Genomic DNA, 16,422 nt, shown 5'->3' on the forward strand with positions numbered 1-16,422 from the left:
GTAATAATATCGTTTTTATGGTGGTGGGCATCATCACAACTTGGTTAAAATTATTAACGTGCGAAATGTATAGTATATACATAGAAGTACGGAAAACGATTCAACTGGGGTCGATCGAACGATCGATGGAGAAAGAGGAAAATGCTCCCCAACTCACATTATTCACATTATTCTATTCTATCTCTTCTAATTATTCAAACACAAGGAATATACACGTTGGACTTCGATCATGGAGTAGGTCACCTCAACGAATATCCCTCCAAAAAAAAAAAGACAAAAACATATAATTAACATAGGAGTTTCTGTATCACTATTACAAAAAATGTCATTTGTGATAATTCCTAACTGCTACAATTGATTTTTTTCGTCAGTTTTGAAATTGACGCGGAATTTCATAATGCAAATCAGTATGGCATTTGCGACAGTGTCTAACTGACGCAAATGCTATATTAAAAAATAAAAATAAAACTGCTATGAACCCTGACCCTGTGTACCGAACCCTAGCCACCCTATACGACCCCGTGCGACCTCAGCCCCCGTGTACCCAGTCCCCAGCCAACCACCCTCTCAATCCCCGCGACTCCAGCCACCCCCATGACCCCTAAGAACCCAGACAGAGAAAAAAAATTAAGAGGAAGGTTTTTGGGTTTTGGTTTTTCAAACAATAATCTTCAAAATAAAAATTCTATTCAAAAAATTTAAAAAAAAAACTATGTATAAGGTTCATAAACATATCTTATTCATCAATTTAACATTAAAATTTTAAAAAATGAAGAAAAAAAACTCACCAAAATGGGTTAAGAAAGTCGGAGGCGTCGCTAGTTATTGGGAGAAAACCTAAGCTTTCGAATTTGGGAGAATGATGGGCTCGGGGACGATGGCTGGAATTTATTACTGGGCAGACTGTTTGCGTCAGTGCAAAACTGACTGTAACAGCTTGTTTGTGTCAGTGCCAAACTGACGCAAACACGCCGTTACCATCAGTTGCCCACTGACGAAAATAGTGACGTTAACGGCGTCAGTTGGCCACTGACGCAAACTTCGCCAATTAACAGCGTCAGTGTTACTACTGACGCAAATGCCCCTGCATTTGTGGCAGTGCTCAACTGCCACAAATGTTGATTCTCGGTCAACGGTTGACTGACGCGTTTGACTGACACAAAAATGGTATTTTGGTGTAGTGTATGGTGCACCCCTCTCGTTTTTTCGATACATGAATAGTTTAATTCTCAATTTTTTTGTATAACGGTATACATTGTAGCTATTTACACTACTACAAAAAGGTCATTTGTGTCAGTCAATGGGCACTGCCACAAATGCAAGGGCATTTGCGTCAGTACGTATATTGACGTCGTTAAACAAGGGTGTTTGCGTCAGTGCCACCATGACGTTGTTTAACAGGTACACTCGTTTTACTTAGGCATTTGCGTTAGTGCCCCACTGACGTAAACGGGTCGTTACCGTTAGTGGCCCACTGAGGCAAATGACTCGTTAGTTTATATCAGCAAGCCCTTCATCCCCAATTGCCATAACCTAAAAACTACAGAAGAAAAAAAAAAAGATAACGTTTTCTCTCCGAAACGCAGCGACGCCTCCACAGTTTTTGACTTTGGGTGAGTTTTTTTTTCAATTTTAAGGTGAAAATAATGATATATATATGTATATGTTTATGAACCTTATACATAATTTTTTTTAATTTTTTGTATAGATTTTGTATTCTTGAAGATTATTGTTTGGAAACTCATTAACTTTGTTAGTTTTTTGAGGTTTGCTACTTCAAGAACTCACATTACTCAATTACCACAAGTAAGTACAATTTTATTAATTTTTATGAATTAAATTTAGTTTTTTTTAATTTTTGGATAGTTTTATATTAATGATTATGTAATTGTCTTAGGTTTAAACTTTGCATTTTAATATTTTATTTTTTGAGAATTTTTTTATTATAATTTCTTTATTTTTTGTTAACTTTTTCAATTTTTTTAAATTAAATTTAATTTTGGATTTAATTGTGTAAATGTGTATATATGTTTTGTATTAGTTCCGTTTTATTAATTATTTAGTTTGAATATTTTTAGTAAATTTTTCTTTATATTTTGTTAACTTTTTAAATTTTGTGTTTAATTGTTTAAATATGTATATATATTAAATTGTTTGTTTTATTTAAATTCTATTTTATTATTTATTTAGTTAGGATATTTGTAGTATATTTTTCTTTATGCTTTGTTAACTTTTTCAAAAAAAAAATTATTTAATTTCGAGTTTAAGTATTTAAATGAGTATATATAACATATTATGTGTTTTCTTTAAGTTCCCATTTATTGTTTATTTTGTTAGAATATAACTTTAGTATATTTTTCTTTATATTCTGTTAACTTTTTCTTTTTTGTTGTTTATTGGTATATTTTAATAGGTTTTTTGTTGACGACTTTGTTGGTGAGATCAAACTTTGGAGGATTTTATATTGGAGGTAATATTTTTAACCTTAATATATAATTAAGATATTGAACTTAGTGGAATGTAGAAATTATAAAATATTAGAGATAGGTTCTGGGACTATGTGTTGCGATGATATAAGGCTGGAATTATGCATGTTTGATTGATTAATTGATTTATTGTGTTTATATGATAAATATATGTTCATTTAAATTTGGAAAATGTGATAGAAATAGGGGAAATTCTGCCCAATTTTTTTTTAGATTTAGTAATATGAGAATTATGCATGTTTGATTAATTTATTGAATATTTTTGTATATATCATATGTTGTATACATGGACGTTTTAAATTTGGGAAATGTGATAGAAATAGGGGAAATGCTGCCCAATTTTTTTTTTTGGACATATTGTTTCCTTTATTTACTTATCAATTAAGTAATTCATAAACTCAATTGTTAATGTTTGTTGCTTTGTTTGTTTTTTTGTTTTTGTTTTTTGTGTGTGAAGGAGCTACTTAGATTTATTTTTATCTCTTTTTTTTAAGTTATATTATTATTTTGAGAAATTATAGGAAATTGCCCAAAATAAAGCGATCAAGAAGTTAATGTCCTCATTTTTAAAATTATAGATAAATGACTATTTTACATTGTTGATTACCTAAATTATCCTCTTTTATAATTTATTTATGACTGTATGACTTTAATATAGTGGTATATGTATATTAGTTTTGTTTAATTAGTTTTTATTTTAAAGTTATATTGATTTTTTAAGTTTTTTATAGGTTGTTGGTATATTATTTTCCAATTAGTGTATATATTTTTTGTGGTATAGTATATGATTTTTTTTTTGTGATATTTAATTTCTATTTTATTATACATAGTGGTAGTATATAATTTTGTATCATGGTATATACATTTTAATGGTAGTATATAATTTTGTTAGCATAGTATATACATTTTTTAGTAATAATTTTGTAAGTTTTGATGGTATATTATTTTTCAACTCAGTATATATATTTTGTGGTATGGTATATCATTCAATAACTCATAAAAAACGAAAAAAATCAAAATAACTTTAAAATAAAAACTAATTAAACAAAACTAATATACATATACCATAATATTAAAATATTTAGAATAAAATAGTAATTTGTTAAATGGTATATTTGGTAATATGTGATATTAAATAGATGATTAGGCTATTTTACTACAAAATTAAAAACATAGACATTTACTTACTTTCACACAACATTAAGGGTCATTTTGCTTCATGCCCCTATTATTTTTTCTTACTTATTTTTATCAAGTATTATTTAAATGCCATAGTTGCTATTTATTTTATTTATTATTTATCATTGTGCTTATCTTCATTCTTCAGTTTTTCCTTTTAAATTTAGATGATATTTGTCTAATAGGAAAAATATGTAAGGAAAAAAAGATTAAGATAAAGAATATTTGATTCAATCATTAAAAAAAAATTTGTTAAAAAAATTTCATAAGTTATTAAGTGTATATTGAGTTTTAAGCTATTAATTTAGTGTTAAATGTATTATTCTAATAATTATTGTGATTCTATTATGCAAGATTTATGCTGTGAGTTGTTTAATTATTTGATTAAAATTGTGAGATTTTATTAATAAAATATTGTAAACATTACAATTTCCGTAAGTAGTTAATTTATTTTAATATTTTTTTGAAAAAAAACCTTTTATTTTTTACAAAAACCCTTTTAATAATTTTTTTTAGGAGAAGACCAGAAATTTATTAAATATTAATCCCCAAATACAATTGTGATAATATATGGTAAATCATATAAGTTCCTTTTCTATCATAGCATTGTTACAAGAATACAACACGTATATACAAAAAGAAATACCTACAAAAATAGCTTAACAAAATTCTAAAATATATTTTTTTGTCCAAAAGAAAAAGTTTAATACTTCAAATAAACTTTACAACTCTAAATTGGTCACGTGTATGGAATTGAACTAAACAAGAAAATAGTTTCCAAAATAAAATGTGGTTGCATTGAACTAGTTGGAAATAATAATATCGAATTGGGAAGAGGAGTAGTGTAGTCCCAACCCAACACAACCCAAAAAAAGCATTACAAAACGGTGCGTTTTAAAGGAAACGACGCGTGCTTGCTTTTGATTCCTTTATAAGCACCGATTCTCTTTCTCCCATTCTCTCTCCAAGTCGCTCTCTCTCTCCTCCTCGACTCGACCAACTCCGTTCCGTTCAACCCCTTCCTTTCTCTTCAAACCCCCACAACCCAATTCATTCCATTCCCTCCTCTTTCCCTTTCTCCCCATAATTCCACTCCATTTCAATTTTCATTTCTCAAACTTTTCCCCATTTTTATTCAGTATACCCAAACAACAATTCCAATAAAAATCGATTCTTTTTTTTTTGGGGGATTTCGTATCGATTCCAAATAATCGATTTTTATTTATTTACAGGAATCAAAATCGTAATCGGGAATCGATATCGGATCGGGTTGAGTTGAGTTGAGTTGATGGCGTCACCGTCTCTGATTTCGAATCCCGTAACCACTGATCGAGCAAGGGACTCATCCAGAAAGAAAAAGAAGAAGAAAATCCAACCGTCATCCAAACACGGCCTTAATCAACCCCAAGATCATGCCAGGTGGAAATCCGAAGCCCAACAACAAATCTACTCCTCCAAACTCCTTCAGGCCTTAAGCCACGTCAGCATCCACGAACCGTCGCCGACGACTCCTCCGCCGCCGCGCCGGGGCCGTGCCGTCCGTGAGGCCGCGGACAGAGTCCTGGCTGTTGCCGCCAAGGGCCGGACTCGGTGGAGTCGGGCCATTCTCACGAACCGGTTAAAGCTCAAGTTTAGAAAACATAAGAAGCAGAGGCTACCGACCCCGGCGGCGGTGTCGGCCACCGTTAGTAACCGGACGAAGAAGCCGAGAGTGAGTGTTTTTCGGTTAAAGGGGAAGAGTTTGCCGGCTGTGCAGAGGAAAGTTCGAGTCCTTGGCCGGTTGGTTCCCGGCTGCCGGAAGCAACCTTTGCCGGTGATTCTAGAAGAGGCTACAGATTACATAGCCGCTTTGGAGATGCAAGTCCGAGCCATGACCGCCATAGCCGAGCTACTCTCTGGCTCGAGTTCCGGCGCCAGCTCAAGTTCTGCGCCACCAACCTGATTTTTTCCTTTTTTTTATTTTTAATTTTAAAAATCAGGTTGTATTTTTCTTTTAATTTGTCTATCTTCCACTTCAGGTAATTTTCTGTGTTAAATACAAGGTATCATCATCATCAAAGTAATCATCTTTGAAATATGAGTTTGTATAATAACTGAAATATTCCAATATCCTTATTTCTCCAATTATTGCTTGACCCAATTAATTAGTCAATTAGAGATTATATAATGTGCATTGAAAAATACTAATTGGGTTTTTATTTAATTATAATATATTCGGTGGGTATGTTACTACATGAGTTGTAGAAATTTAGATATTATATATACTTAATGGTATTGTTGAAAGTTGAAACTTGTACATGAGTTGTAGAAATTTAGATATTATATATACTTCATGGTATTGTTGAAAGTTGAAACTTCAAATCAAATTACATGAATGGCTATGGAGAAAGAAAAGATTGCTTGGTTTTTAGAGAAAAGACCTAAAAGAACCTTAACCTATTTCATTGGCGCAGTGTATAAATATATGTGTATAATAATAATAATATTATTATTATTATTATTATACATGGACTATATAGATTATTATACATGGACTATATAGATATACAAGGGGACTTTTTGAGAAGTGGGGATAGGATGGGATGGGATGAAGAAGAGCATGTTTGTGTTGAAATTGGCAAAAGGGGGTTGGATTTGGTCGCATCTATATCCACATTTGCCGAAAGGAAGTAGTGGATACATTGTCATGTGGAGTGTTGTCACTCTTGTCCCCACCACCACCACCACCACCTCCTCCTCCTCCTCCCTTTGCTACACTCACACTCACCCAATTTGGGTGTTTGCTTGCTACTGTCCTTGTTTTAGCATTCATCTAGGGCTTGGTCCCTGAAAAGGGTCACTGTCAATAGTCCAAGAAGGTGACATATGTCACCCTAATTCAAACTTAAGGATACATACATAACATAGCATAACCCCAAGAGCCAGAGCCAGAGCCACAGTGCCAGGGCAACCTCTCAGTCTCATCAAGTCCCTATTGGGTTGGGTGGCAGACCCAATTTTTTTTCAGGTTCATCGCACACGGATGCTTGAGGGGCTTTCATCACTATCAGCACTGCTGATTGGTGTTTCGGCAGTATAGGAAGATAGAGATATCATATTCCACAGTACTCATACTGTAGAGTAAGGACCACCAAAGTTGTGACATTTTAATTGTATGGAGATAGTTCAATTTAATATCCATTTATTATTACTATTAGTGCATAATTTGAGTAGGCATATCATTACTCTTAGATTATTGGTCAAAAATTACACTTTCTTTTTTCTTTACAATGAATAAACTAGGGAACTATGGTGGATGTGGCACCCCTTAATATAAAATTAAAAAAAATAAATAACTATCTATTTTATTTATAATATTTATATGAAAAAATAAAAGAAGTTTTTCACCCCTGATATTTCACTCTAGCTCGACCAATGTATTATATATGTAGTGAATATTTTGAATAAAGGATGCTTTTTAAACTTACTCCACCATTTCAAAATCGACACCCATGTGGTTTGTTTAAAACCTTATCCAATTATTTCCCATCCTAGGGAGAAAAGAAAAAGACTTCTATTTCAAATTTCATTAGGCAAGTCATGAATTGATTTTTTAGCTTTTAATTTAGTACTGTATATTAAGCATGCGTCTATTGAAAAAAAATGTACCTTATTTGATTTTAAGTGAATGATTATTAGTTTAGTTTATTATTAATAGAGCCTGGGGACTTGTGTTTATACCTATATTGTCTTTTAATCCAATATTCAACGACAAAAATATTCCTCAGTAATTATGCAAGCAATTAATTTCAATGGTTTACAAAATTATTAGTACCTAAAAAACTATGTGCTATATAGATATTTACGTGTTTTAATTTTTGGTTGTATACATAATACATATTATTCTCATTCACACATAATGATATATAAGAGATAATTAGTTTGAATTTGGAGAGAAAGATGATGATGAAGACGGAATATCTACGATTACTTAACACAAACTCTTTATAAAATCTAATCATATTTAAATTGAATTGATTAATTAAGTTGGCTCCACTTAGTGTTTCTGTCATTATAGTTACACCCAAAAATTAAATTAATAAATAAAAATAAAAAAGTGACATTATTCGGTAGTTATTCATTGCTAATTAACATAATAAGTGTGCCAAGGTCTATGGTTTTTCATTATCTTTATGACTACATTTTTACTAATATAAAATCATCATCATCATCATATATCACCACTACTGTGAGAGTTGCTTTATTAACATTAATTACGCAACTGCCTCTCTTTTCACATATTACAGAATAAGAGGGTACTGCTTTTAAATCATTTTATTAATTAAGATTTAATGTGTGTAATACATACCTTAAAGAATAAAGATAGACTTATTTTACACACAATGATATGACATACATCTTAAACTATTACTCATACGGAGGGAAATTAGCGGGGAATGCTCCCTCATTCTCATCCTTATTTATAATTTTAATCATCGTCCCTGCTTCATCCTCTCTTATTCCTCATCGGGGACAGAATGGGAAATCTCCTATTGGGTTAGCAAATTCCTACAAGAAGCTCATTTATTTAAAAAATCAATTTTATATTAAAATTTTTAAATAAAAATAATAAATTATATATAAACTAAAATATTGTACAATACGTATAATTTAAAATACTAAACATTATCTCAAATAAAATTTAAAATATTAAAAAATTTACTAATATACTACAATAACACATAAAGAAATATATAAAATATTATAAAAATATATAATAATTAAACGGGGCCTCGTTGGGGCAAGGAGTACTCCATGTCCCCGCCTATTCAGAGATTGAAAATTATCCTTGTCCTCGCTCATTCTCCACTTAGACGGGGATTCTCCACCCCATTAGGAGCGGGTCCCTGTGGGCCCCGTCCCCATGAGAAAAATGTGCATCTCTAATTACTCCATAGCTTAATCAGTAATTAGCTAAAGCTATACAATATTACCTTTAACACCCTCATAATAACACATTATTATTGGTATAAATGGATATTGCTTTCTATATAATTCAATTAATTTAATTTAAATTAATTTAAAATATATGAAATACAATACTAAATCGTACACAATAATGATATGTCACACTTGCCCTAAATTACTTTACAGCAATACTCTATTTATAATTATTTTCACTTTGTGTGACGATAGTGCCTAAAGATCATTCCTTCTCTAGTTCATTATATAGCTTGGATATCTCTTCTATATAATAAGTGTGTTGATAACAGAAATTTTTTATTTTAACGGTTTTTTATTTTTTTCGTTAATTTTAACAGAATATTCTTATATATAACAAAATATTCTTATATTTAATGTTATATTGTAAACATGATTTAAACTTAAATCAAATTAAATGAATAAATAATTTAAATAAATTAAAATAAGATATTTTTGAGATATTTTACAATGACAATTATTTAAAAATAATATTATATGTTTTAGGGTTTATACCTTTTTGGACCCTGTGTTTTTTTCCATTACCTATTTGGACCATGTGTTTTGACAAATTACTTTTTGGATCCTATGTTTTGTAAAATTGTTAAAATAGAACCCTAACCCGATTTTTTGTCAATGTTTTCTCAACTAAAATCACAAATACTTTACCAAACTAACAATTCAGAACAAAAATAAAATCATTCTGCTTAAAAACTGTGTTGTTATATTCAATTTTTTCTTTATCAAAATTGAGTTGGTCGATCCTAGGCAAGGGGAAACAGTCCTTGGGGCAAGCTTTGTTCAGATCGGAGAAGTCGATGCAGGTCCGCCACTTCCCGTTGGGCTTCGGGATCAACACAGGATTGGCGACCCAGACCGGGAACTTGGCTTCGCGGATAAAGCCGCACTTTTTGAGCCGGGCTACTTCCTCTTCTAGGGCTTCAGCTCGAGTTGTCTCCAAGCGCCTCTGTTTCTGTGACTTCGCAGGCACGCTCTTATCCAAATGAAGGGTGTGCATGATGACGCTTGGACTAATTCCCACCATGTCCTCGTGAGACCATGCGAACACATCCAGGTTCTCCTGCAGGAACTTAATCAGCTCCGTCTTCCTTTCACCACGTAGGTTTTTCCCGAGCTTCACCATCCGTGAGGGATTCTGTGGATCGATATTTACCTCCTCGAGCTCTTCGATAGCTTGGAGCTCGGATTTATCCTCGCTTATCTTGGGGTCAATATCATCACTTAGGATGATATTTTCCCCTTCGGCGCTCTGAGGTTTTTCAATCTCAGGATTAGGCAAAAGTTCCTGAGATTCCTCATTTCCGCCTTGGACGGTCATCGTTAACTGCCCGGGTTTTAACTTTCCCTTCATGGAAATGTTGTAGCATTCCCTGGCAGCAAGTTGATCGCCACGGACCGTGCATATCCCCGTGGAAGAGGAGAATTTTAGCGTGAGGTGGCGGATGGAGGTAATGGCTTCAAACGCTATCAGTGTAGGCCAACCCAAAATGGCATTGTACGCGGCAGGACAATCGATGACCACGAACTCAAGGAGTTTCGAGACTGTCCGAGGTCCCTCTCCCAAGGTGATCACCAGCTCGATCGTTCCTATTGTCGCCGATCCTTCTCCAGAGAATCTGTATAGCATCATGGAGGTGGCTTTTAGCTCGGTGACAGACAAACCCATCTTCTCCAGCGTGGACCGGAACAGTAGGTTTACCGAGCTCCCGTTATCGACCAGTACTCTCCTAACCCTTCGATTAGCGAGCTGAACTGCTACGACCAGAGGGTCGTTATGAGGGAACTGGACGTGGCTGGCATCTTCTTCAGTAAATATGATTGGTTGCCTCTCCAATCGCTGCTGCTTTGGCAGATGCTGCTTGGGGACGAACTCCACTCCATTATGAGCCTTAAGTTCATTGACGTACCTCTTTTGGGCACCTCTGCTCGTGCCAGCCAAATGAGGACCTCCAGAGATTTTGGAGATCTCTCATCCTATTACTGGAGGAGGGACCTCCTGATCTATCCGTGACCCGGGCTGACTAACCGGGACTTCTGGAGCTGGACGGGCTGCGGGAACTCTATTCCGCGCATACTGAACCAAGGTTCTGGCTCTGATGAGAGTTTCAATCTCATCCTTGAGGTGCCTACAATCATCGATATTGTGGGCAACGTCGTTGTGGAACCGAAAAAACTTGGAAGGGTATCGCTTTCCCTTCTGGTGCTTTAACGGCTCCGGCTTCTTCCAGGGGAGGCGAGCATAATTTGCTAGGAAGATGTTCTCCCTAGAGTGGGTGAGCTCCATATAAGTTGCATAGACCGGCTTAAATTTTTCTCCGGACTTGTTCTTTTTTTGGCCGTGCTAGTTACCCTCGCTGCTCCTCTTTCTCTTGCTTCCACCAAACTGGTTATTCTGTGTAACGGTCTGGGTCGCTATCACGACCTCCGTTCCCACTCCACCAGGCTGTTCAGGGGCCTGGCTGATTCCTGCGGCTGAGGCTTGCGCCTCCTCCAAGTTGATCCACCCCTGGGCCCTATTGAGGAATTCATTTACGGAGCTGACCCCCTTCCTTTGTATCTCGTTCTAGAGTCCCCCCCCCCCCCCCCCCGACGAGGGATTCTAGTCCTTAAAGCCATGAGCTTGGAGCTGTCATCGACGTCTCTGGCCCGAGTAGCGACCTTCGCGAATCTACTCAGGTAAGCCTTCAGAGGCTCGTCGGGTTGCTGCCTTACGTTTGCCAGGGTGTCGGCCTTGACGCGGGCAGCCTGGGAAGCTCGGAATGCTCTCTTGAAGTCAGTAGAGAAGGTTTTCCACGAGCTGATTGACTGTTTCTTGCTCTGTTTGAACCACTGCATGGCCAGCCCAGTCAATGTGGATGGAAATATTAGACATCTCAGCTCGGGACCAATGTTGTGGGCCATCATCAAAGTATTGAACATGCCCAGATGATCTGATGGATATCCGTCTCCGTTGAATTTGGACAAGTACGACATACGGAAACCGGGCGGATACGCCGTTGCTGCTATGCTGGGGGCGAAGAGCTCAAGTTTGTCCCCGGAATCGTATTCGTCCTTTTCTTTTTCTGATAGGAGCTTCCTCATTAGCTCCTCCATCTGAGCCAGGCACTCAAGGGTTTTGTCCTGATTTCCCTGGTTGTTCCGAGGCTGTTCAACAGCTCCGGACCCATTGTACACGTTTGGCGGGTTACTGTCCCTCCTATCTTGAGATAGGTTATATGGGAAGTTCCCACTGTCGCGTACCTCGGACAGGTCTTCCCTTGGGTGAGCACGGCTGCCGTTTCCCGCCGGGTCTCTTCTTTGGGAGTTTAGACGATCTCGGAGGTCGTCCCTCGGGGCGTCTTGAGGACCCTGCGTCGAGCTCAAGCGTTGGCGCAGGTCTACGCCAGAAAGGTCACTTCGACGGCTTCCGGTCCAATAGCTCCCATTTGAGAAGCTCGGAGCCCGCCTCTGGGGAGGAGGATTCGGGACTTCTCTGGGCGCCCTGCTACGATGGGAAGGCCCTGCGGAAGGTGGATTTCTCCTACTGCTCTTATAAACTGGAATATCTCGGACCGGCCGAGGAGGAGATGGGTACCTTATCGGTGAAGGAGGATGCCTGACCAGGGATGCAATCCTAGCACTGTCAGGGCGGATTAGGCTAGGTTGGGGCCACTGCGCCCTACCATCCTCCTGGTCCTACGCTCTACGGTCTGAGCAGGGTGCAGGACGGCTGCCCGGATCTCCTTCGCGAACTCCCTCGAGCCCTCTTGGGTGCGCTCGAGGGCGGAAGTGAACTGGGAGTTGAAGTTCGAACCGATCGGCTGCACTGCTGCTCGGCCCTGGGTAGTTCTTCAAAAGTGGTCTCCCGGTGGTGTGAGGTGGGAGTAGAATTCGACGTCTGGGGTCTGATCGACCGGCTAGGCTTGGACCGATTACCCCGGTGGGACTTATGAGTCTCGCCTGGCCTCTTTCCGGCATTAGCGTCGATTGTAAGAGGGGGTAGCCGGGCCAGAACCTCTTGAATCTGCAGGTTAGCTTTTGCCAGCTGGCTCCTCAGCTGTGCATTCTCCATTTCCACCGTCGTGTAGAAACCTGGGTTCGGATTAGGTGGTTGGGGAGCCGAACTTCCAATATCATCTTGGCTTATTGGCTGCTTGCCCAATCGCTGTTGAACCTCAGGGTTCTGATCATCGGAGATGGCGACATGATGGGCCTCCTGCCCATCACGTTGGTCCACCTCGTTACCATGTCTTGAGCGAGTGACCACCATGGTTGGGTATTTGCGATAGCACCAATCTAACAGGCTCTCAATGAAAGCACCAATCTGTTGATGCGGTTCTTCGCCAACAGGTAATTAACAGAATAAGAGAGTGGGATTAGTGCTAAGTAATGAACCGAAACAGATGAATGATCTTAAAATAAGACGATGATGCAAATACTTTTTTAGGTGGTTCAAATGTTAAAATCCTTCTACTCCACCAGCCAATATTATTGCTAGTTTCCTGGTATTCTTTACAGGGTTTTTCTTTACATAATAGAGTCCAACCCCTTGTAACTCCCAGGGTCTCCATATTTATAGGAGAGGGCACTTGGGGGTTGGCAAGGGGGGTCATCCCGTGACCTTCTTATCCATCATGTCATCTCTTTGACATTCATGATTAATTCCTAAAACCTGACAAATGAAGTGTGGTCTAATCAATAGGTAAGGGGGATAATGGGCCGCACGGCCCAACCCAGTCGTGGGTGCCTGAACACGCACGTTTAAGCTACGTGTCCGAGAATTCAGGGATATATCAGACACGTGATGCCTGATATATGCACGTTTACATTGCGTGATTGACTTTATAAGGGGTCATAGACGCCAACTCAGGCTCGTACCTCGAGCTGGATGTCTTCTTAGTCCGCGGTGTCCATGCTTCTGACCTGACTCCTTAGCAACTTCAGTGAACCTGCGGTTACCTCGAGCTAAAGAGGTGGGACCTGGGAGCTGCAGCTCCGGGTACAAGCCACCCACGGGGCTGATACACAATTACGCAATACCTCAGCCTGCTAATAGCCCGTGGAGAATTAGGGCGTACAAACTTAAATTTAAAATCCATGTAAAATATATTAACATGATTGGAACTCTTTTTCTTCATCAAATTCACCTAAGGACATTTCGAGTTACATTAGAAATTAAAAATAGTTGATGCATGTATACTGTAACGCCCCACATCACGGTATCAGAGCCTTGACCTAGCCGGAAGTGTGGCCGACGGGGACATCGGACCCCAGAGGGGGGGGGGTGATTGTGACAGTCAGAATCCCGTGATTCGCAGGGGGAAAAACTAGGTAAAAGCTGTGCAATCCCACATCGCCTAGGGAAGGTCAGGTGTGATGATTCTAAGACTGTGTAGGCATGAGACTACATAATTGAAGATGGCTTAAATGAATTGATGAGTACTACCTATGCCAACAAGATACATCTTCTTTTCGGTAGTCCATCACTTGAGAACTCCAAAGTTAAGCGTGCTTGACCTGGAGTAGTCTCATGATGGGTGACCTCATGGAAAATTTTCCTAAGAAGCGTGTGGGTGAGGACAAAGCACGTTGGAAAGACTTGTGTTTGTTTGTAGGGTGAGTCGTCATTCCACGAAACAACCATAGTGACGTAGGGCGTTACATATACTACTCTACACTATGATTTTTTTTATTCTATTATTAATTTCTTTTTAAATATTATTGTAATTTATATATATGTCATGTAATCATGTAAATATATATATCTATGTCAATGTTGTGTTTAGATATTATGAGTAGAGATTATTGATATAATCTCTATATATATAGTAGAACTGTAATTCATTCTATTATATATTGAAGAAAAGAAAAGTAAGCCGGTTTTTATTAAATTATAAACAATATTTTACTCTAATTTTTTAATATATTTATGTCATACATTATATTAAATATATTTTATTTATTTTTATAATATTATTTATTTATTTAAAATTTATATGATAATTAAAAATAATAAAAATAAATATATATTTAAATAAGTATGTTTATAAATTGAAAACTAAACAGATGTACATTATTTTTACCTATCATATATATATATAAAACTTTTATATATAAGAAAGTATGTCTTTATTGCTAAAGCAAGCAATATGCTTCGTACTTAAAAAAATAAATAAACATAGAATAAGTATTTTTCAAACATTAATGTACTAGTTCGATCACACACGCACACAAAATTATATGTATTATATATAAATAGGAACCGGACTTAATAACATATTATGGCATCATATATATAATTTTCATTAATTTGTCTGCATGAATGAATAAATATTCTTGGATAATCGTACATGTCAGAAACCAAAGAAAAGATCCAGCCTTAGATTTCCGGCAACGTCATTGGTGAAATTCTTTAAAGCTCCAATATTGTCAACATCACTCACCTGATCATGTTCTTTATATACATAATTTCATATGCACAAAAATGTTAATCTCCCCATTTAAACCAACTTCAAACACTATAAATATAATATATATATATATATTATATATATACACAACATCGTACGTATATATATATACACAACATCGTACGTCTACGTCTGTATATTATTGTATATAAATAGAAGTATAGTAGATAACATAAATTATTAGTTTTAACAGTTATTTTGTTAATTTTAACAGAATATTCTAAATATATAATAGAATATATTTTTAAAATAAATTAAAAATAAATATTTATTAATAATATTAATATAAATATAAATTCAAATGTTATAAAATATCATTATTATAATAATAAATGATACAAAACTAAATATTTAATCATTATATTAATATAAATTTAAATGTTATAAAATATTATTGTGATAATAATATATAATCTTAATTTTTTACTAATTATATTAATATGAATTTAAATATTATTATTATCATAATAATATTTAATACAAGATTATATATTTAATACTTATATTAATACTAGGTATAAGCAACATGCAATTCACATTTGCTTAATTTTAAAGTTGTAAACATTGTCTATCATTTTGATAAAAGCTGGTTCATTGTTTTTGTAATATATACATAATAGAATGAATTATAGTTCTATAGTATATATAAATATTTATATCAATAATATTTATATATATGACATCTAAACACAACATTGATATATACATATATTTACATGACTGCATGACATATACATATATATATAAATTATAATAATATTTAAAAAGAAATTAATAATAGAAATAAAATAAGAATAGAAAAAGTCATAGTGTAGACATTATACATGCATCAACTATTTTTAGTTTTTAATGTATCTCGCAGTGTTCTTTGATGAATTTGATGAAGAAAAAGAGCTCCAATCATTTGATAAAAAATAAATTATCACACAAATTTATAAGAAAAAAAAATGATATGTATGTTTTTATTATTTTTAAATATATATATGATTTAATTATTTTAATTATCATAAAATATCTTAGAAATGTCATATTTTAATTAATTAATTAATTAATTTTTGTTCAAGTTTAAGTTTGCTCTAGTTTTTGAATTTGACAGTGATAATAAAATATTATATATTATATGTTTAATATAATATTAAGTTTAAGTTCAATTGAATTTGATTTAAGTTATAAAATATATGGTTTTATTATTTTAAAATAATTATCATTGTAAAATATCTAAAAAATATCTTATTTTAATTTGTTTAATTATTTTATTTAAATTTAAGTCATGTTTACAATCTAACGTTAAATATACGAATATTCTGTTAAAGTTAACGGAAAAAAAT

At 35.2% G+C, this 16,422-nt stretch overlaps 1 protein-coding gene across 1 annotated transcript; it reads left to right on the forward strand.

Annotated features, from left to right (window-relative positions):
- The first annotated feature begins 4,619 nt into the window (after positions 1-4,619).
- On the forward strand, positions 4,620-5,792 carry LOC133819558 (transcription factor bHLH147-like). Its single transcript, XM_062252833.1, has one exon. The coding sequence runs from the start codon at positions 4,954-4,956 to the stop codon at positions 5,605-5,607; it is 654 nt and encodes a 217-aa protein (XP_062108817.1). The 5' UTR covers positions 4,620-4,953; the 3' UTR covers positions 5,608-5,792.
- The last annotated feature ends 10,630 nt before the right edge of the window (positions 5,793-16,422 follow it).

This window comes from Humulus lupulus, chromosome 2, assembly GCF_963169125.1.
Source record: "Humulus lupulus chromosome 2, drHumLupu1.1, whole genome shotgun sequence".
Taxonomy (NCBI): Eukaryota; Viridiplantae; Streptophyta; class Magnoliopsida; order Rosales; family Cannabaceae; genus Humulus; species Humulus lupulus.